Source organism: Tupaia chinensis, unplaced genomic scaffold, assembly GCF_000334495.1.
Source record: "Tupaia chinensis unplaced genomic scaffold, TupChi_1.0 Scaffold000037_13, whole genome shotgun sequence".
Lineage (NCBI taxonomy): Eukaryota > Metazoa > Chordata > Mammalia > Scandentia > Tupaiidae > Tupaia > Tupaia belangeri.
The window spans coordinates 185,758-209,374 of record NW_006159471.1 but is presented as its reverse complement, the minus strand read 5'-3'; the positions used below and the strand labels follow the sequence as shown (position 1 = coordinate 209,374).

The 23,617-nt window shown below is 45.0% G+C and overlaps 1 protein-coding gene across 2 annotated transcripts in view; it reads right to left on the bottom strand.

Moving 5' to 3' along the window:
* The window catches only part of SAMD4B (sterile alpha motif domain containing 4B), a 31,902-nt gene extending 20,754 nt beyond the window's left edge, over window positions 1–11,148 (bottom strand). Inside the window, exon 1 of one of the 2 annotated variants that reach the window (XM_006140376.3) lies at window positions 10,727–11,148. In XM_006140376.3, the coding sequence (XP_006140438.1) occupies window positions 10,727–10,922 (196 nt within the window). In that variant the 5' untranslated portion in view covers window positions 10,923–11,148. Of the gene's footprint in view, window positions 1–5,336; window positions 5,389–10,726 lie in introns of those variants that run through there. The other variant, XM_027771553.1, reaches the window with a different exon arrangement.
* Window positions 11,149–23,617: the final 12,469 nt, after the last annotated feature.

The window sequence follows — 23,617 nt, the reverse complement described above, 5'->3', positions numbered from 1 at the left end:
ATAATATAATGACAAATGGAATTAAACTAATTAACTAAATAAATAATAATTTTTTTTGGAAGAGGTTTTTGCTGTAGGGCGCGTGTGGTTGCTAGGAAGATAAAGACAGAGAGACAGAAAGTGAGAAATCACCCCCACCCCCTCCAGGGAGGATGGCCACGCCGCAATCTCTTCTCCATTCTCCTCTCAGGATCTTGGGCATGTGTGCACATGCGCCCGGTGTGAGTTTAAGCCACCAAGTCTGGGACTCAAACTGCGACTGACTACATGGGAGTCCAGCGACACAGCCATTACGCCAACTGCTGGTCCCATAAATAATTATTTTTAAGAAAAGAAAAGAAGAAGATGGGACTAGGGTATGGTCAATCCCTATGGGATGTACTTTTCCTCTTCCTTGCTCTTGGGCTCTATCTCTCTGGCAACCACATATATTCTCTTAGGGGTGGGGCAGGGGAGGAGAAATGGGCTTTGGAATCATGGTTTGGATTCCCCAACTTATTAGTTAGACTTTGGGTTAAGTCACCTTGAACCTTACTGGGCACTGATTTCTTCATCTGCAAAATTTGCTGATAATTACAGTACCCAGTTCAGTGTTGCTTTGAGAGTCAATGAGCTAAAGACTGGAATTTAGAACAAACACAAAAGATTCTGGCTTTCTTTTTTTTATAGCTTTTGCTATAAGGCATGTGCCCTCACCAGAGAGAAAGTGCAAAATCATTCCTCAGGCAAATGGCCACACCATAATGCCTTCTCTTGTGATTTTGGGCATGCATGCAATGGTGTGATTTTCAAGTAGCTGGGTCTGGGACTCAAATCAGTTGAGTTGACTATGTGGGATCCAGTGCCTTAACCATCACACCACCTACTGGCCCCCACTTGATTTTTTTTTTTTAAAGTTTTTGCATAGGGTTCATGTGCTTCTCAGAGAGAGATGTAAAGAGATGGAAAGTGAGAAATCACCCCCTGGGGAGATGGCCATGCCACAATCCCTTCCTTTTCCTCTAGTCTCATGTGTGCTTGGCGTGATTTTCAAACCAAGGGGTCAGGGAATAGAACTACAGTCAGCAATTTAGGAAAGCCAGAAACTTAACCACCAAGCCACCTGCTGGCCCTGCCTACCATTTTTTTTTTGGAGAGATTTTCACTGTAGGGTGCGTGCGCTCACCAGACAGAGAGATACATAGAGACAGAAAGCGAGAAATCACCCCCTAGGGGGGATGGTCACGCCGCAATCCCTTCTCCTCCATTCTCCTCTCGGGATCTTGGGCATGCACGCACACGCGCCCGGCGTGAGTTTTAAGCCACCGGGTCCAGGACACGAACCGCGGTCGACTACGTGGGAGTCCAGCGACATAGCCATTACGCTAACTGCTGGTTCCCTGCCTACCATTTTTTAACTGGCCTCTCCCTGCCTGATTCTCCACCTCTACTCGATTCCATACATTCAGGTGGACTTACTTTCCTACATTAACCAAGGTATCATGTCCCTGGACAGTTTACAATAGAAACCACACCAACATACTCAAGTTCAAGAACTTCTAGCTCACTATCACTTTCATTTTCAGGGCACTCCCCACCTCCTGTTTCTCCAGATAAAGATCCAGCTCAGAGTACCTCAGTCCCTGGTATTTTCTCCATACTACATTCATCCAAGCTTCCACATGCCAGCTGAGATACAAGTGTAGCCTACAACAATCTCTCTCCTCTTATACCAACTTTAAGGCTTTTATACAATGCCTAAACCTGCCCTCCTCCAAGAAGCCTCCTCTGGCTATTACATGCCATCAAGATCTTGACCTCTCCATCTTCTTCTCTTAGCCCGTCATCTGAGGGTCTGAATCTGTCCTGTAGATGAGTCACATTTCCCCTTCGGATCCAGAAAGATGCTCCCCAAATATAAGTCCCCAGGCTGACTATATAAAGGGAGTCGAGAAGAAACTGTCATGGGTCTGCCTATCCCACTCAAAAACTTGTTACCACTTCTGTGACTAGCTAAATGGAGAGAAGGATGGCGATAATGTTGATGGGATAAAGGAGGGAGACAAAGAACACCAATACTTGAGCAGAGAGACAATGACCAAGGGCTGAGGCCAACCCTACCCTCACTGTTGAACAACCGAGCACACACCTATGGTAAAGGTTATGATTGCAAACATCTCACCACAAGGCAGTTCTGAGAGATGTGCTAATAGTGAGGTCCTGAAAAGAGGCAAAGGAGTCAGCTCTAACTAGACAGACCTAGGAACACAGAAGGGTGGGTGAAAAAAAAGTATAGGCTAAGATGTAGCTTCTATCTTTTTCTGCAGCTTACTGATCATTTGATTCTAAACAGGTGTAGTCACTTCACAGCACTCTACTGTCTCTATCTAGAGTAGAGCTCAGAATCATTCCTACCTGACTATGGCTAACATGAAGTAAGTTTTCAGTAAACGTTAGATGTTTTTACTAATATTGTGGTTATCTCACTGTGGCTCCTTCCTTTCAAAAGAACAGAGAGAGTCTAAAGGCACAAGTCAACCTCTTGGCTCAGAAAACAGAGACTGGGTATAGTTATATATAAAAATCTAGGCATCTAAGGGTCTTTTAGTCTTCATTCCTTAGGCCTTAAGATTCCAAGGACTGTTGGACTCCTGCCCACATGCAGGACAGATACCTGGCCACCTGTGTAACAACTTGAGAAAAGCCTCTTCAATAACCCCCCCTTTTTTTTTTTTTTTTTGAGAGATTTTCACTGTAGGGCGCGTGCGCTCGCCAGCCAGCCAGAGACATAGAGACAGAAAGCGAGAAATCACCCCCCAGGGGGGATGGTCACGCCGCAATCCCTTCTCCTCCATTCTCCTCTCGGGATCTTGGGCACGCACGCACACGCGCCCGGCGTGAGTTCTAAGCCACCGGGTCCGGGACACGAACCGCGGTCGACTACGTGGGAGTCCAGCGACATAGCCATTACGCTAACTGCTGGTTCCCAATAACCCCCCTCTTAAGGCAAAGACTTGCTTGGAAATCTGTGATCTGGAATTCACACAAACTTCAATATGGCTTAAATCTGTAGTCCTATGAAAATGAATCACATGCAATTCCTAACTCTTGGCTGTGTAGACTGCATTTTCTTTCTTTTTTCAAATAATTATTTAATTTTATTTAATTAATTAATTTATTTATTTTTAAAATTTGACCAGAGAGGGACAGAGTGAGAGAGAGAGAAAGTGAGAAAGCAAGCCACCAGGTCCAAAACTTGAACCGCGATCAGTCATATGGGGAGTCCAGCCCCCTTAAGCACCATACCACCTGCTGGCCCTGACTACATTTTCTTGAACTGGGCCACTCCAGGCTTTCTAGAGAACACCTATTAAATTGCCCAGGAATTCATCCACTTACCCACAGTCATCAATTCATGTACTGCCACAGCAATGGCCAAAATTAACCACAGAACCACTAGTACAAGTGCTGCTATGACCACTACTATTAACAGTAGTAATACTGGATAGAACTTGCTGGGCATTTATTTATAATGTACCAAGTATTATGCTAAGAACATGGCTTTTTCATCCCTACCTCAACACTATTTTAGCATTCTCATCATGCAGCTGATGACAGAGATTTGGGAAGATGTCCCTTGCATGACAGAACTAGTAAGTGATAGAGCCAAATTTAAACCAGGTCTGTTTGCCTGCTTCCAGAATTGGGAGAAATTTTACTTACATCTTCTCCCCTCTCCCTTTATTCATGATAGAAAGCATGCTCATGAGAGAGATGAGCACCTCTACAGAGCCTGGTCACACCACAATCCACTTCTTCCAGTCTGTTGGATCCTGGGCACTCATATATGCTTGGCATGTTTCAAGCTGACTGGACCAAGCATTTGACTTTGGCCACCATGTGGAATCTGACTTCTCTTGAGCAATATTACCGCTACACCATGAAGCCAGCCTTACCCACAACCTTCTATTTTTCCAATGCCAAATCTTTCTTTTTCCTTTCCTAGCTTTCTGGATTCCCTTTAGTATCTACCACCCAAAGCTAGAAAAGCTCACCCCCTCTGCCTGTCTTCATTTGAACCAGACTGCAATGATCACAAAGCTGTCCCTCAGGCAATCTCCAAATCTGAGGATCTTTCCAAGGTGGAACAGGTCTTCCTGAAGTTAACAAGCCTTGTCTTTTCTGCCCTTTCACCTCCATCAGACACTGGATTACACGGGAAGGAGTTCTCTAGTATCCACTTTCCCTGACTTAATCCCTGAGTTTTATTTCTTGATAAGGAAGAAGAAAAATGGTGATTAACATTAGGGACAGAAAGTCAAGGATGTGCATCATAGTTTTCATGCAGCTGGTTCAGGCAATATGTTTCCTCTGTAAAATAGGGATCATATGATCACTGAAATTTCAGGAAACTGCATGTAAAGCATCTGATGATTTGCCTATAGTAAGCATTCAGTATGTGGCTCAGTGATGGGTGTTTTTCTCCCTTCTACAGCAGTCACCCTGCCCCTTCAGGCCCTTCTCAATTGCTGTTGTTTAGACCCTGCAGAGTAGCCAGACACATCTGGTACAGAGAGAAGCCTTGTCTAGTCCCTCCCCCAACCCAGAGTACTGCCAGGACCCCAAGGCTAAGGGATACAGCTTCTCTTCTGGTACTACCAGGAGATGTGACAGGACAGCCACAATGGTTGGGCTCAATGAAGGACCTTGTTCTCCCACTGAGAAGGCAAGAATGGTCTTGAACGAGTGGAAGCTGATCCCGGGAAAGTATGTTCATGTGTCTGTGCAGTGTTGGTGGTGGGAGGGAGGGCCTCCCATGACTGGGAAGCATCAGTGAATACTGGAACTGTTCCAAGGAATTTGTGTAACCTCAGACCCCTCGGGGTGAGCCCAGCTGGGGCTACAGATGACCTGGGGGGGGGGCCGAGGGGGATGGAACGGAACTTCTAGTTTCCTACCAAGAACAGAAAAGTCTGACCGAGAGAGTTGAAGCACAGAAGGGGCCTACTGAATACCTTTACAACTGAACTCATATGGTTCCCTGGAAGGTGGTGGTGTTTAGGTGTATATAATTTGTCCTCTCCAGAATCTCCCAATCTCAAATTACCCTATTTCAAACCCTAGCAAAATAAACCAAGAAGTCAACAGGCAAACCTGCCTGCATTCAAAACCCAGCTGCCCCATGACCTAGGGAACTGTGGGGCAGGGCAGTCTTTTAACCTCTCTAAGCCTTGGTCTCTCTCCTGTGATATGGAGCTGTAAATGCCCTGACATTACAGGGTCAATGTAAAGAGTCAATGAAACAATCATGCAAAAGCACCTGGCATGTGGTAAGTGCTTAGTACATTTTAACTTACTATTGTTGCTGCTCCTGGTTGAAGATCTAGAGCCCATGTTGTTTTGGGGGTGTGAGGAACAGTTTACATAGGAGAGCACATCTGGGCCTCCCCTTTAATATTCCTGGCTGGGTGGGGAATTTCATGCAGTTATTTACCAAAATCAGACATATTTCTGGTTCCTTGGAGCTAGAGGCACAACAAGCAATGATGAAATTCTGGAGGTGGATGGAAGGGGATGGGGGCTAGAGAATGCTGCAACTCTAATGGCTTTTTCTCACCAACTGCAAACCTGGACTCTGCAGGCATGAAGAACAATGGAGATTGCGTAGGAGTACCTGCCCTGCCACAGTGGAACAGGGGCAGGGCTGTTCAGGTGACCAGAGCTAAGAAGGTCATGACCCTGGACCCTAGTAAATCACAGAAGCCAAATGTATCTTTGAAACTGCCCTAAGAGCAAACCCATTTTGGGAACCAGCAGTTAGCATAATGGTTATGTCGCTGGACTCCCACGTAGTTGACCACGGTTCGTGTCCCGGACCCGGTGGCTTAAAACTCATGCCGGGTGCGTGTGCATGCGTGCCCAAGATCCCGAGAGGAGACAAGAGAAGGGACTGTGGCGTGACCATCCCCCTTGGGGGGTGATTTCTCGCTTTCTGTCTCTATGTCTCTCTCTGTCTGGCATGCGCCCTATAGCAAAAACCTCTCCAAAAAAAAAAGAGCAAACCCATTTTTATTGGGCTGTTGTAACAATCAGCCTCAGGCACTGGTCAGAGGGGCTGGGGTTTGGCTCCAAACCTGTCCTTCTCTGCTTTACTCCAGTTCACACAGACATGGGGGAGGGCTGGGGACTCACATTTTTGTTTGACGAACTGTGTCACTAGAGCCTGAAAGCAGAGGGTGGAGGCATCAGGGCTGAACTCTGGTGATTCACTCATCAGGGCCTCCTCCTGACCTCAGTTTCACCACCCAGATTCAGTGAGCCAGAGAGGGAGGAACTTAGACCTGCTGGATACAGTGCCTGACTCAGAGAATAAGAGGTACAAAGAAATGCAAGAAATGTAGCCCAGGAAGCTATAAGAGGACCTTGGAAAGGAAGGGGAATCCAATTCCCCTGGCCCAGTCTCCTCCCTCCTGCCCTCTAGTCCAAGTCAGTCTCAACGGGAAGGAGTGGGCTGGGATCACTGTTACAGCTCCAAACAGGCAGGAAAGACAGTACTAGGAGGAGGAATAGGGATGACGGAGGCAACTTAGAGCCTCTTCCTGTTCCAGAGATTCCCCAGAGTATGGCTTTCCTGTTCCTGGGTGTTGCCTCAGGTTCTACTTCCTTGAAAATAACACTGGCTGCCTAAGTTGGAAGACTTCCCAAAACTCTCCCGGACACTTAAGAGGAAGGGATGGCTTTGGTCTGACACCCTCCCAAAGCTGTAAGCCCCCACTCCCTACATCCAGTAGGTCATACAACAGCACCTTCACTATCTTCCTGGGTCTGCCCAGAATCATCAGCAGCATCAAGACAAGTGGCTCTCCACTGGGTGTACACAAGTCAGCTAAGAAGCTTTCACTCTCTGGGGAAAGGACCTAGGCCTCAGATTATGTTTACAAAGTCCCTGGGGAATTCTGACATGAAACAGGATTATAGTACAATTGTCTAGGTCAATTCTTCTGTGCTCCCTATCCTACCTGAGGAGGAACAAGGCAGGCAAACCGAGACCAGGTTGCCCTGGAGAAACGGAGGAAGTTGCAGGATTGGTTGGGTGGGATATGGAAATAAACCTAGAAAAAAGCAGGGGATCTGTCTCATTATTCAGCCCTCTTGGCTCAAAGGGATCTGAAATGCTGAAGAAGGGCTTCAAACCCTGTAATGGGTAGCTCTTAACTGGAGACTAGAGAACCAAATGAACTCAAGATTTGGTTTGTGGAGTCAGTATATATCTTTCGGGGGAGGAAGGGCAGATTTTCTGAAGAGTGATTCTACTATTTTTTATTTTTTGAGAGGTTTTTGCTATAGGGCATGTGCACTTGCTGAGAAATCTAGAGACAGAAAGCAAGAAATCAAGCCCCCCAGGGAGGATGGGCACGCTGCAATCCCTTCTCCTCCATTCTCCTCTTGGGATTTTGGGCATGACTGTCAAGCACCTGGCTGAATTTTAAGCCACTGGGTCCAGGACTTGAACTGCAGTTGACTATGTGGGAGCCCAGCGATGTAACCATTACACCATCTGTTGGTCCCCCTATTAAGTATTAAGAACTAATGCTATAGATAAATATGCTGGGCTATCAAATACAGTGTGCTAGGCTGTGGCTCTGCCTTCTTTGACACATTACTTAAGAGCCCAGGAAGCACCTGGAGAGTACCTAGAATAGAACCCTCACTGTCCAGATGAAGAGTCCTCAGGCCCAAGAGGGGTGGGACTGACCTAGGTCACAAGAGAGTTAGTGGCACAGCTAGATCTACAATGCCTGGGTGTCGGGATTCTTACTCTCACGTCCCACAACAATCAATCATCCAGCAAGGTACCATCTTTCATACACCCGGTCATCAGAAGAACCTGAGAACTCACTCCCAGGCCCATCCCCTTAAGATTCTGATTTAGTGGGCACAGGGTCAGGGATATAAGTTTTACCAGGAATCTCAGGTGATTCTGATGATGATAAAGTTTGGGAAATACAAGGGAATGGTAGGACCATAAGGAATAGAATATAAGAGTTAGAGGAGGTATAGCTCCTCACATGGGGCAGGCCCAGAAAGTAACTTCTTTCTTTACAAATAAGGGGTAGAGGGGTTCCTATTTGAGGATAGGAGTGGGACAGGAGATGCTAGCCTCCTTACTGTTGGAACATTCATATCTCCTAGAAAAGAGGCATTCAAGGCCCTACAGAGTTTACCTTTGTAATCACTCCTCTTTTCAAGTCATGCTTTGCTCTAATTCTGGCACACTTCCTCCTGACTCTAGAACACATTTTTTTGCCCCTCTCTTTTTCCTCATTGTAAGTTTTCCTTCTCTCACCATCCATCTAAGTACCAGCTTGTTATATTCTCATTGTCATGGACTATGGACAAAGACCTTCATTCACATGCTTATTAATCATTCAATTAATTCCACAGTTCTCAGCCCTGGTTAGGCACTAACGCCCCATGTACTAATGCAAACTATCTGGGATGGACCTCAATTTCTTTGTGTAAACTGTCATGAAGATATATAAAACACTGGCTTGAATCAAAGGAACCTCAACTCTTCTGTTTGCGGGGGCAGAGCCACACCACAAATAGTACTCCTACTCATGATACCAGAGCACAAGGAAGCCTCTCCCACTGGGAAGGAAGGCAGAGGTGAGAAGCTGCTCAGCTCTGAGCCTGCTGCAGCTGAGCTGGGCTCTTACTGCACTTTGTCTGCCAGACTGGGAATTAAGCTGTTATGACTCCTAATGTTCCTCTACAACCATGGTGCTTCTATGACTTATACATAAAAACCCAGTAAAATAAAGGCGACTGATGCTAGAGCAGGTGGGCCTGAGAAGGTGAGGGAAGCCAGGCAATGCTGAGGCTCCCAAAAACCCAATCCTAGTAGCCCATGCTGGTTCCCTCACTTATAAAATGGGGATAATAATAGTACCTGTCTCATGTGGTTGTTGAGGACAAAATGCGTCACTTGACAATAAGACAGTGGACAGTTAATGAGTATTTACTACACGCGAGGCACCATTCACATGTGTTAACTTACTGACCCTTAACAACTACCATGAGAGGTAGATAAAATTATTGGTTTGATTTTTTTAAGAGAATTTTTGCTATAGTGTGTGTGTGCTCGTCATAGAGACAAAGAGACACAAAGCAAAAAATTACCCCTGAGGGGGGAATGGACATGCTCCAATTCCTTCTCCTTCATTCTCCTCTTGGGATCTTGGGCACGCTTGCACACACACTTTGCATGGTTTTTCTTTTCTTTTTTTTTTTTTTTTAAGAGAGATTTTTGCTATAGGGTACATGTGCTTGCTGGAGTGATAGACAGTGAGAAATCACCCCCAGAGGGGTAATGCCACACCACAATCCCTTCTGCTCCATTCTCCTCTTGGGATTCTGGGGACGCACACACACACACACTGATGTGAATTTTAAGCCACCAGGTCCAGGACTTGAACTGCTGTACACTATTAGGAGTTGACTGGGAGTCCATGATGCCATCTGCTGGTTCCCTTGCATGATTTTTCTTTTTTTTTTTTTTTTGGGGGGGGGGGGGGAGAGGTTTTTGCTACAGGGTGTGTGCGCTCTCCAGAGAGACAGAAAGCGAGAAATCACCCCCAGGGGGATGGCCACACCGCAATCCCTTCTCTTCCACTCTCCTCTTGGGATCTTGGGTACTCACGTACACGCACCCGGTATGTAAGCCACCGGGTCCAGGATTTGAACTGTGGTTGACTACATGGGAGTTCAGTGCCACAGCCATTACGTTAACTGCTGGTCCCATCCCTTGCATGATTTTTCAAGCCACTGGGTCCAAGACTCAAACCTCAGTCAGCCATGTGGGAGTCTAGTGCCCTAACCATTAAGCCACCTGCTGAAATCACCTATCAGCTTAATTTTTAAGATAAGGAATCAAGGTACACAGAGTTTTTCAATTATTTTGTTACATGACAATTGACAGAACTGGGATTTAAACCCAGACAGTCTGACTCCAGAGCCACCCAAACCCACCCCTTTCAAAGTTAATATATGAGTAGGGAGGGAGGAGGGGAAATAAAAAATGAAGTATCTAAAAAACAAGTTAATACACAAGGTAGTAAATGGTCTATTATAAGGGTTTAATGTGAACTATTACTATGGAGAAGGTGGGAAAATTTAGGGTGAATAATATGGACGGACTCTGCACTTCAGAGCCCTTCCTAGCTAGCTTTTCCACTACTCTTCCCTCCTTCCCTGGCTCCACTTCTCTTACCCATTACTGGGGTCAACAACTCTCCATCTAGCCCTGTGGAGGTCCAGAAGGCCAGAATGGCTTTAGCAGTGGCCTTTGGGATGGTTATCTGGCCTGACTTCGGTCTATAACAGGGGTCTGAGAAATAGGTTCTAGAGAAGAAGCCTGGCTCACTCATCCTAATACCAATCTCAAGGATCATAGGGGCACCTCTCTACTGATACCGGGGACTCTATCTAAACTTCAAAACTCCCAAAGCTGTTCATACCTTAAGTCCAATCTACCTTTGGGTTCCCCATTCTATGCCTGAGAATATCTGGCAATACATCCCCAGGAGACCTATGATGATGACTTGGGAGGTCAGGGACTCTGCCCACCCACAGGCCTAACACCCACATTTCTTAGCACCACTGGTGGACCGGCCTCCTCAGCTACCTCACATCTGCTCCAGGTCTCCCTCTTGTTGTACTCCCATCTCTAGTGGTAGAGACTCACCAGCGCTGTTGGCCTCCGACTCCAGCAGGTGGATGTCATTGCAGTCCGCAAGTGAATGCTCCAGGCAGAGCTGCAGGAAGCGGGCTTGGGTACGGGTGACCCGCTTCAGAAGTGACAGCAGGGCCACTGTCTGCTCACACTCATTCCAGCCCTTGAACCAGCCAGCAAGGATGCCCACCTGGTCTCGGAACATCATGGTGCCAGGCCTGGGGCCAGGGTGGGGGGGACGGCGGTGGCAAGGGCCAGCGCCGTCACATGGTCTCGGCTCCGGGCTTCTGTTACCTCTCCCCTGAGGGCCAGGGCCTGAAGATGTTCCCTGGCGTGATGACAATGGATGGTAGGGGGAGGAGGAAGCCTGTTCACATTGGGGGAGATCTTGGTCCAGCCACACCTCTCCAGGCTCCTAGAAAAGGAAGCAAAGGGGTCAGATAGAATGAGGGAGCTAAAGCTGGCCTGGTTAGTGCAGTTTGAGGGGGATAAGAAGGTCACATGCCTTCTTCGTGGGTACTTGTTCCATTGGGTTCCTGGAAGAAAGATGAAACAAACAGGAGACATTAAACCAACTTTCTCTCCAATCCCCAGAAAAGAGAAAAGGCTTGATTGGGACTCAAGAGACCCATTTCAGAGAGTAAGAAGGTACTGCCTCTTATACCAGCTGTCACAGGGTTGAAGGAAGTGCAGATTTACAACAGAGAGTAAGTTGGTAAGATTTTTCAGAACAAGCTTCAAATTATGAGAGAAGATCTAAATTAATGCAGATCTGGCTCAAGGTAACATGATTAAATAGACATATTATCCAAGAACACTCCCTAACCTTGCTGGTCTCTGGCCATCTCTGAAAGCTGAACTACTTACTTGCTATAAGGACCAGAAGGGCTCTTTAAATTACTTCAAGCTAAGACCCACTGTGCTACACTGGGGGCAGATAGTGGGGTGATAGCCCCAATGGAGACCATGTGATCAGTAATTGCCTAGTTACCTATCAACCCTTTGGTATGCACATGGACAGAGCCTTTTTGAGATCACCAACAGTTAAGGGGATTGCACTTCCTCCAACCCAGCTCCCCCCCACCTCTGGAAAAGGTATATTCCTTCCATCTCTATTCTATTTATTCATATTTAAAAAAATTTTTTTTTGGGGGGGACCAGCAGATGGTGTAATGGTTATGTTGTTGGATTCCCACATAGTTGACCATGGTTCAAGTCCTGGATCCGATGGCTTAAACTCACGCCAGGTGCATGTGTGTGCATGCCTAAGATCCCAAGAGGAGAATGGAGGAGAAGGGACTGTGGTGTGGCCATCTCCCTGGGGGGTAATTTCTCACCTTCTGTTTACCTCTCTCTCTCTCTCTCTCTCTCTCTCTCTGCCCTATGCAAAACCCTCTAAAAAAAAAAAGAATGATTTTATTTATTTTATTATTATTTTCCAGTTTTGAGAAAGAAAGATAGGGAAAGTGAGAATGCAAGCCACCAGGTCCAGGACTTGAACTGCAATCAACTATATGAGTCCAGCACCTCTAGCCACCATGCCACCCGTTGGTCCCTCCATCTCTACTCTAAAAGTGAATCTCTCTCTCCATCTTCTTTTCCATTCCCCTGAAGGCTGCTCCAGATCGAAGCCCTCTAGATTGGAAAGTCCCCTTGGTTTCCAGAGATGCTAGCCCATCATTCAGACTCCTTGGGAGACAAGGGTATGCCAACCTGAGAGGAAGAGGACAGATTAAAAGCCAAAAACTCCCAAGGTCAGCAGGTGGTGTGGTGGTTAAGGAGCTGGACTTTCACATGGCTGACTGAGGTCTGCATCCTGGACCCAGAGGCTTGAAAATCATGTAGGGCATGTAGGCATACATGCCCAAAATCCCAGGAGGAGAATGGAGAAGGGATTACAGTGTGGCCATACTTCAGGGGTAATTTCACCCTCTCCCTCTCCAGGACTCTTGTTTCCCTCTGGCAAGGGCATATGCCCTATGGCAAACCCCCCCCCCCACCAGAGAAAGGGCAAAAACTCTTAAGCAAGAAAGTGTCCAAATTCTTCCCCTCGGCAGTAACTACATAGGAATTACTTCAGCTGGGCAAACAAGAGGCCTATTTAGCTGACTGGTTTCTGAAGCCTTTTTCCATGTCCCAAAATCCAGGTCTCCACTCAACATTTCCCTTGCCTGTCTCTCTTGCAACTAGTGCCCTTGGCTGCATCCCCAAACCACACTGGACTCCATCCCCCTCTGGCTGCCAGAGGACTGAGGTTCTCTGGACTGAGAATTCCATACAAAGACTCACTGAACTTGCCAAGATAGGATTAGGTTCATACTTGGTCATTCAGGTCTCAGCTTCAACGTCACGTCCTCAGAGAGAACTTTTTGGACTATCCAATCTAAGGAGTCTCTGCCCTGGCCAATTATATTAATACTATTTTACTCTTTTGTATAATAACTTTGGCACTTTTGGATACTTTTTTTTTTTTTTTAAGATTTTGCCATAAGGTGCATGTGCTCACCAGAGAGACACAGAGAGAGAGAAAGTGAGAAATCACCCCCCGGGGGGATGGCCATGCTACAATCCCTTCTCCATTCTCTTCTCAGGATTTTGGGCACAAATACACATGCACTCAGTGTGTGTTTCAAGCTGCTGAGTCTGGGATTAGAATCATGTAGTTGGCCATGTCAGATCCAGAGCCTTAGCCACCATGCCACTGGCTGGTGTCCCAAATATCATCTAATTTATGTTTATTGTTTCTCTCTCCACACCAAAATGTAACCTATAGTCAGCCATTGCTTAAGATACTGCCAGTCATGTTGAAGGGGCTCAATTCAATATATATTTATACACACACACACACACACACACACACACACACTTATTTTTCTTCTCTTTTTTTCTCTTTTTTTGCTAGTGGGTGCAAAAGCCCACCAGAAAGAAATAGAAAGAGAGAAAGAGAAGGGAGAGAGAGGGTAGAAAGTGCTCTCCAATGGGACATGGTCACACTGCAATCCCTTCTCTAGTTCTCCATCCTGCTGGAATTTAGGATATGTAGGCACATACACCTGGAATATTTTCAAGCCATTGAGGTTGGGATTTGAACCATATGGTTGGCCATGTAGGATCTAGCTCCCTTAACCACCAGGCCACAGGGCTGACCCAATATATAGTTGCTGAATGAATGAAAAGCAAAAGATGGTAGGACCAGCAGTTAGCATACTGGCTATGTTGCTGGACTCTCATGTAGTCGACCGTGGTTCACATCCCAGACCCGGTGGTTTAAAACTCACGCCGGGCGCGTGTGCGTGTGTGCCCAAGATCCCGAGAGGAGAATGGAGGAGAAGGGATTGCGGCATGGCCATCCTCCCTGGGGGGGTGATTTCTCGCTTTCTGTCTCTCTGTCTCTCTTGGTCTGGCGAGCACACACGACCTATAGCCAAAAACCTCTTAAAAAATAAAAGCTAAAGATGGTGATGAATGTAAAAGCTACACTTAGGATTTCTACTGTCTTGGAGGAAATGATAGAAGGAAATCATCTATAGGATGGTAAAGGATTTTAAAATCTTGGCCTGAAAAAAAAAGAAGGTGCTAGGGAACTTTCTCCTGAGAGGTATGCTATTCTCTGTGTCCTCAAGACTTTGATGATTAGATTTATTCTTTCACTCCAGAGGAGAGAACCAGGGTAGATGACGCTAAGTGAGAGGCAACTTGGGGCAAAAGAAATGTTGAAAGTCCAGAAAATTCAGTTCTAGTGTTGCCCCAACCACTGACTCACTTTGATGTTAGAGCTAGTCTGCTTCTGTTCTCTAAAATGTGAGCGATAAGGAGCTGGGTTGGGTTAGACACAATAAAGAGGTTTTAACCTCACAAGCTAACTCCAACTGACTAGCAGTGGCTGCTTAGAGTACTGCGATGAGAAGGATCCTGAAGACAAGAAGCAATGGGAATATCCATCAATGGAGAATTAATAATAATTGAGGCAAACCCAATGCAGTATTATGAACCTACTAAAAACATGTTTGATCCTGATAAGATTAAAAGAAAGAAAGAAAGAAAGAAATCTATATACAGTATGTGATCTGTAACTACTAACTTGGAGCGATGTCCATACGTTGCAAAGTAATATGTACAATATGATATGTGGTGGTTAAGGTGCTGGACTCCCACATGGCTGACTGTAGTGCAAGTCCCAGACCTGGCAGCTTGCTTGCTCACGTCTTTTCACCTCTCCCTCCCTGTATGTCTGTCTCTGGTGAGTGCACATGCCTTACAGGAAATTAAAATAATAATAAATAAAATTAAAAAGTTATTTAAACATAAAACAAAATACAAAAACATATGGGGAACTATACCTTATAGTGTTAACTCTGATTATCTAGGAGACCCAGGAATTATTATTATTTTTCAGAGAGGTTTTTGCTATAGGGCACGTGCGCTCACCAGAAAGACAGAGAGATAGAGACAGAAAGCGAGAAATCATCCCTCGGGGGGATGGCCATGCCGCAATCCCTTCTCCATTCTCCTCTTGGGATCTTGGGCATGCACGCATACACGCCTGGCACGAGTTTAATCCTCTGGGTCCAGGACTTGAACTGTAGTTGACTACATGGGAGTCCCATGACATAGCCATTACGCCAACTGCTGGTCCCAAATTACTAACAGTTTCTTCATATAACTTTGTACTATTTCACTAGTTGGAAGTGAATACATATAATTTTTAAAGAGGACTTTGAAAAAAAAAAAAAAAAAAAAAAAAAAAACTTAAGGCTTCATTTTACCTCCCTGGCTTAGTGTGAAAAAGTGTTGTGATTAATAGCAATGTTTGCCCTGGATGCAGGGTAGATGAATGGTAGCTCAGCCTGAAAAAATCATTTTCCCTTTACAGCTCCAGCATCGTGTGGCTTTTAGTCCCAAGGAGGCAGCAGCTGCCTCAACATAAGGAAGAATTTTAAAATAATGTATCTGTCCAAGAATGGAACTGGCTGCCATGTGAGGAGGTAATAAGCTCACTGGCTGCTGGAAGTGGTCAAGTGAAGGGTGGATGAACATCCCTAGGGAGTGGGAGGGATTCCTTCACTGGGTGGCAACTCATAAGATAGAAGGACATGTTACTATTTCAGAGGGAACATTTGTGATGGGAGGTTTGATATGCCAATAGCGTTTACAGCAAAAAGATGACCAAATCCACAAATTGACCAAAGTTACGCACTCTCTCCCATATATTCTTTTACTGGGTTGGTTATTTTCCCTAAGCAACAGCAATGTACCCTGAAAATAAGCTGTTGATTAAATGTTAATTCATCTTCCCCCTTGAAGCTAAATGCTAGAAGTAAAAGCTTTGAGACAGATGGGGGTCTCAAATATGATGTTTACAAGGTCAGGCAGACTACTGGAAACTACGGTGAACTGGAAAAGTCCACTCCTTGTCTAAAATGATAAGTCACTACTCAACCTAATTGTTGCCATGTGAGAATGTGGGTGCAGTACTGATAGGTCTTGGATTTTTAAATAAAACCCATTTTTATTTTTATTTTTTAAGAGAGATTTTTGCCACAGGATGCATACACTCGCAAAGAGAGAGACAGAAAGTGAGAAATCATCCCCTGTAGGGGATGGCCTTGCCATAATCCCTTCTCTATCCTCTCTTGGGATTTTGGGCACACACAGACACACCCAGCTTGAGTTTTAAGCCGCTGGGTCTGGGACTTGAACTGTAGTCAACTACATGGGAGTCCAGTGACGTAGCCATTTTGACATCTGCTGGTCTCAACCTCCCTACTTTTAAATGTTGGCAACTAATTCACATTAAACAGCTACAGTGAACTACTACACAGAACGAATAAAACATGTGGTCTGTGGTCCTTGGAATGGATGGACACAAACCAGAAAAAGACCAGAAGTCTGCTAACTATACTTCCCTTGGGCCTGGGCCTGGGCCTCTCTGGTTTACACCTTCAAACCACCTCACTGCTTAGGGAACATGACTGGTAGAGATAATCTAGTGATGGAGGATCTGACAGTCTTCAGTAAACACTGGGGCTTTAAGAAAACAGTCACTTCTAAGATTGCACTGCGAAAAAGCAGTTCTTATATCTTCTAGACAGAAGGATGTGTTTAGTCTGGATGGTGACTGGGGAGGAGGGCTGGATGGCCTTTTTCCATCAAAGAGCCAGAGGACTTCAGCTACCTTCCATCCACGTACTTGGCTGCAGCTGAGGTAATGACTATGGCTAATGCAGTAGGCATCTCACTGTAGTAGCATCTCACTATTTTGGATTTTTGTGGATTTGCCTACTAAATAGCCATCTCTAGTACAAGCACCCTGAATTCTTTTGGAGAATTAACTTTCTTAGATTTGTTCTCTTACTCCAGAGGAGAGAACCAGGGTAGATGGCTCTCAGCGAGAGGCAACATGGGGTAAAAGAAATGTTGAAAGATGGATAAAAGGTAAGGTCTGGCCAAGAAAAGTCCTCCCTGAACTTTTGGCTAAAACTACTGGAGAAAATCAGTTCTCAGTTAGACTTGCTCAGATTATAAAACATCTCCTGATATTACTGGTTGCCACCTCTGCTACCTCATTGTGGATGCCATTGCTTCAGAATGAAGCCAACACAGATGAATGCAGGGTCAAGAGATGAGGGACAAAAGGGAGATCTGTTCACATAATTTGAAGATCTGGATCCAGCTAGACTGAAGCCTCCCCACCCAGCCCAGATTTTCAGTTCCACAGACCAATAAAATCCTTTTTTGGCTTAGGGCAGTTTGAGTTTGGATTTCTGTTACTTAAAACTGAAATAGCTAGGCTGGCCCTCTAGTCCAATGGTTAAGCACTGTGCACTGAGAACCAGATCCCACACAGGCAACCTCAGTTTGAATCCCAGCCCTGGTGATTTGACAAACATGCCAGACATATGTGTGGGGATGTCTCAAATCCTGATGGCTTGGGAAAAGGGAAGCAAAGGGTTGCAGCATGACCATGCCTCATGGGGGGCGGGGGCAGGGCAGGGGGGCTTTCTCTTTCTTGTGTCCCCCCTCCCCTGCCAAAAGAAGAAAACTAACAAAAAAACAAAACCAAAAGTTTTGACCACTCCTATACAACACAGAAGTTACCACTGCTCTAGTTTCTGTTCTCATGTGACCCAAAATGGCTCCCTACCTTTGAGGAAAAACATAAGAGGGGAACACCTATGATAGAAGTCTCTCAAACGGCCTAGCAACATTGCTGCCGTATTTCAAGGGGACCATGTAACCTCTTTGGGAAGCACCTATCAACCCTGGAGGTAGGAAAGAGGTTCCAGGGAAAAATGCCCTCTGGGCTTCTTCTCTGAATCCAAACACTGAGAAGGGGCCTAGACAGGCAGCACCACTGAAAGCTCTACTCCAACCAAAGTCATTGAGACCTGGCCTCAGTCCTGGCTGTCCTTATGGGATACTTACTTGCTGTGTTGACCTTTGGCAAGTAACTCAGTTTCTACCTCAGCAAAGCTTGTTATAGGAATTAAATGAAACAATGTGTACAAAAAATGCCTAGCATGAGCTCAGCAAGTCCTGCACCTCATACATTAAGCATACTGGGCCAGTTCCTGTGCTGATGGCCTTCTAGGATGAGCATATCCAATCCTGAAACTCTTAATTTGAAAACATATTTTATGCATATATACACACAAAATATATGAATATAACATCCTCATTTTACAAAGATAACCTAAGATAGAGAGAAGGTAAGTCACTTTCTTGGACTACAAGAGTTAAGCTGAGATTTTCAAGGCCAGAAGTCTGGCTCTGGAGCTCTTGATTATTCTTAACAAAATTTCTGCAGCCTCCTTTAAATTCCCTTCCATTTAGGCCCAAGAATATAGGCTTTAATGCCACTGTCTCTGAATAAGGGGTCCTATCAGCCTTCCTACCTATTCCTAACTTTTCTATGGCACCATTCAGGCTTTAGAGAAATGCATACTTCATGAATAAGGAAGGGAAGTTACTAGGACTAACTCACTGCCCTAACCTGAGAACAGGAAAATGTCAGATGCCAAGTGAGCCCAATTCTTCTAAGAATCAACTATGATGTTCAGGAATTCCAGAAACATGTACACAAAATAAGTATACTACTTCCTCAGCAGAGAATGAGCCTTGTATGGAAGACAGCAAGAGGAGAGAAAAAACAGACAAGGCCTCCTAGAAGAGAAATACTGGATGGAGAACTCTGGGACACCTGGAACAGAGAGGAAGCTGGTGTTCCTCCTTCCACTCCTAAATGTTGACCCCTTTCCTGTAAAGGTCTTATTTTCTGCTCCCTTTGTCTTCTCTACAATTGTATCCCCTCACAACTTCTGCAATCAACTCCCACAGAGTCAACTATCACCTCTCTGTGAACTCAGGAGTTTTTGGGTCATCTTTGATTCCTTCCTCTGAAGGAAGATCCAGTCAACAGGTCTTGAGACTTGATTCTTCCTTCCTTCCTTCCTTTCTCTCTCTCTCTTTTTTTCTTTTGGAGAGATTTTCGCTATAGGGCGCATGCACTCGCCAGACAGAGACATAGAGACAGAAAGTGAGAAATCATCCCCCAGGGGGGATGGTCACGTCGCAATCCCTTCTCCTCCATTCTCCTCTCGGGATCTTGGGCGGGCACGCACGCACATGCACCCGGCGTGAGTTTTAAGCCACCGGGTCCGGGACACGAACCGCAGTCGACTATGTGGGAGTTCAGCGACATAGCCATTACGCTAACTACTGGTTCCCTCTTTCTTTCTCTTTTTAAAGAGAGATTTTTGCTATACAGTGTATGCACTCTCTGGAGAGGCAGAGAGAGAGATAGCACAAGGGATAGCCATGCTGCAATCCCTTCTAAGATTCTGGACATGCATACACATGCACCTGGCATGAGTTTCAAGCTGCTGGATCTGGGATTCAAACTGGTTGACCATGTGGGCATTCAGCACCATTACACTACTTGCTGACCCCAGAGTATATTTCTTTTTTTCTTAAAGTCAGCTGAACATGCTCTCATCTTTCCCAAAATCCAAGCAGCTCTGGAACTAGACTTCTGGGTTAAAAATATAACCAACCATTTACTACCTGCATAATTTTGGGCAAGTGATTTCACCTTGCTGTGCCTGTTTTGTTGTCTGTAAAATGGGTTTAATAATAGTACTTACTCTCATAGGTTGTGAGGCATAAACGACTTAGCCATTATCATCTAAGATTCCTCTCTTCCTTTAATCCTATCAAGTCTTGTTTTTCTCAATGCACCAAATCTATCCCTTCTCTCCATCTTTACCTGCCACCTAACTTGCCTCCCTGCTTCCATTCTTGCCTCTTTTCCTTAAAGAAACCAAAGTGAACATACAACAACAACAGTCAGATTGCCTCACTGTCTTGCTTTTAAAAATAAAAACTAGGGGCCGGCAAGTGGCATGGTGGTAAAAGGCGCTGGACTCCCACATGGCCGACCATGGTTCAAGTCTCGGACCTGGTGGCTTGCTTTCTCACTTCTTCTCTCTCTCTCTGTCTCTCTCTGATCAAACTGGAAAATAATAATAATAATAATAATAAAGTTAAATAAAATAATTCTTTAAAAAAAATAAAAACTAAAATCCTAATAGCTTCCCAATCCTTTTAAATGAAAATGTAAACTCCTCACATGATCCCAAAGGCCCACAGATGATCAGGCCTTTAGCAACCTCTCTAACACTTAACTTAGCTCTAGCCCATTGGTCTCCTTGCTGTTCCCTCAACACTTCTCAGGATTTCTGGACCAACAGGTCCAGATTACCCTACAAGATGCTCCTCCCACGATCATCACATGGCTGCTTCTTTCTCATCAATCAGATGTAGATGTGCATGTGCCCCAATCTTTCTTATTTCCCTAGTAGGAAGGAGTCTTTCATGTCATCATCAAGAGGTGTTTCCTCAGAGGCTGCTGCAGCTCTTCCAAAAACATTTAGACTGTATGATCCACAAGGGAAAAAGACTACATTGTACTCACTGCTACATCTCCAAATCCTAGCTCTGTACCTGGAGCATAGCAAGTCCTTGATAAATATCTGTGATTAAATGTACCCACCTTTCAGCAGTCCTGTCTCTGCATGAAACAATGCTTAAACAGAATGTCCCACTCCCAGATCTTTCTAGTCATTGAGCTCAATTGTCACCTCCTCAAAGAAGCTATTTCTTTTCTTTCTTTCTTTCTTTCTTTTTTTTTTTTTGAGAGGTTTTTGCTATAGGGTACGTACGTGCACATGCCAGAAAGAGACAGACAGAGAGACAGAAGCGACAAATCACTCCCTAGGGTGGGAAAGGATGGCCATGCTGCAATCCCTTCTCCTCCATTCTCTTCTCAGGATCTTGGGCATGCACACACATGCACCTGGCGTGAGTTTTAAGCCACCAGGTCGGGGACTCCAACCGTGGTTGACTATGTGGGAGTCCAGCAACATAGCCATTACGCCAACTGCTGGTCCTTCTTTCCCTTCTCCTCCATTCTCCTCTCAGGATTTTGGGCATGCATGTACACGTGCTCAATGTGAGTTTTAAGCTGCCGGGTCCAGGACTTGGAACATGGCTGACTACGTGGGAGTCCAGCGATGTAAAAATTATGCCATCTGCTGGTCTCATCAAAGAAGCTAAATTCCATGAGTTCCAGGACCCTGACTGTTTCACTTACTGCTGTGTGTCCAGTATCTAGACTAGTGCTTCTGTGAACTACTTACTAAATAAGTACAGGCTGGAGACATTTGAGATTCGCATGCTTGTTACTGCTGCTCTGTAACTTGCCTTCAACAAGATTCTAGTCAACAAATTTACACTAAAACGGATAAAGCAAAACTCTACTCACATCCATCTGTTAAGTTGTCAGAAAAATAATAACATGTTTTTCTATGCATAAATGCATCATTACTTTTCCAATGACCCAATACTTATCCTCTTCCAAAGTTCTGAGCTCAGGAAACCCAAAACTGAGATGAGGGGATTGGACACCAGTATTCTTTGATTCCACTGCCTCGAGGACACCACCAGTCAGGATGATCACCTCATTCCTGGCTCTCCCAATGGGATCCCAAAAGAAAGCCTGATTGGATCATAACAGCCATAATCTCTCTCTGGATCTAAACAATAACAGAGTATAGAATAACTGGGGTGGGGGGAACGAGCAGTTAGCGTAATGGCTATGTCGCTGGACTCCCACGTAGTCGACTGCGGTTCGTGTCCCGGACCTGGTGGCTTAAAACTCATGCTGGGCGCGTGTGTGTGCGTGCCCAAGATCCCGAGAGGAGAATGGAGAAAGGATTGTGGCGTGACCATTCCCCCTGGGGGGTGATTTCTTGCTTTCTGTCTCTATGTCTCTCTCTCTGTCTGTCTGGCGAGTGCCTGTGCCCTATAGCAAAAACCTCTCCAAAAGAAAAAGAAAAAAGAAAAAAGAATAACTGGGGTGGGGGACAATGAGGAAGGGTACTGCCATCAACACTTAGAAAGGACATGAGATGGAATCACAGTCTTATTTTGGTTCAGCAAGTGAAAGACTGAATTCCAGAATCTAGAACCCAAAACATGTCTCTATGGCTTTTCCGCTGTTAATTCACTTATTCAGGAAGAAACTGTTTTCAAACTGGGTCTCTCAGGAAAGAGTTCTCTTTCCACTGAGGCTGCTAAAGAGGTATGATTTATACCTGGGGTTGTTGAAGGCCATCTCTATCACCACAAAGCAGAAGCTTACTAAGGATGAACTCCATGGAGAAATGGAGAGGGATGACTGAATATTATTTGAACTCCTGGATGCAGTTAGATCTAAAGCCACTGTACCTCTGAACTAGTAAGCAACATGAACCAATTAATTCCCTTTTTCATTAAATCACTTTCAACTAAGATTCTATTCACTTATGGTTTTAGAGTCCTGGCTAATATAAGCTTTTTTTCCCCCTGCGAACACTCAGCACTTACGTGCAAGACACTGTTCAAAGTACTTAACATGTATTAACTTATTTAATCCTCCTAACAATTTTATAAGGTACAAAATCATTGTTGCCACACAAAGACCAGAGAAGTTAAGTGACCTGTCCTAGCCTAGACACAATATTGGTGACAATATGGGTTGCAAATGCTGTTTAGTCCCAATCTGCATACTTAACAATTTGCTATAATTCATAGTGTAAATGTGTATAATTCCCCATTGTACCCAACTCTATCTGAACATAAGGTCCAACATTCTGACCCAAAAACACTATCCTCTAGAAACAAAAAGGGCCCAAAGACCTTTGATTAGTATTATGTGTCCTCAATTTCATATGAAAATTTAGGAAAATCATAGTTTACCTACCCCAAATGTTCCCATGAATATGAAATAAATATATATTAAAAATATATAAGTATAGGGAACCAGCAGTTAGAGTAATGGCTATGTCACTGGACTCCCACGTAGTCGACCGCGGTTCGTGTCCTGGACCCGGTGGCTTAAAACTCATGCCGGGCGTGTGTGCGTGCGTGCCCAAGATCCTGAGAGAATGGAGGAGAAGGGATTGCGGCGTGACCATCCCCCCTGGGGGGTGATTTCTCGCTTTCTTTCTCTCTGTCTCTCTCTGTCTGTCTGGCGAGCGCACGTGCCCTGTAGCAAAAACCCTCTCCCCCCCCCCAAAAAAAAAATATATATAAGTATATACATAAATACACACACACACACAGTCACTTTAACAGTGCCTGGCAGACAGTAAGCATTTAATAAAACGTAGTCATATTATTACTCTGTGGATCACTAAAGTGCAGCTGGCAAATGCAATGGAAATGGAAAGAAGACAGTCTTCTTTCATCTCTGTCCTTTAGGTAAAGAGACGTGATAGCATGATATCGCAGGTGAGAGATATCATTGAGAGATATCATTCTTGTCTTTTTTCTTTTTAATAGCCAGAAGGTGCTTACCAGAGA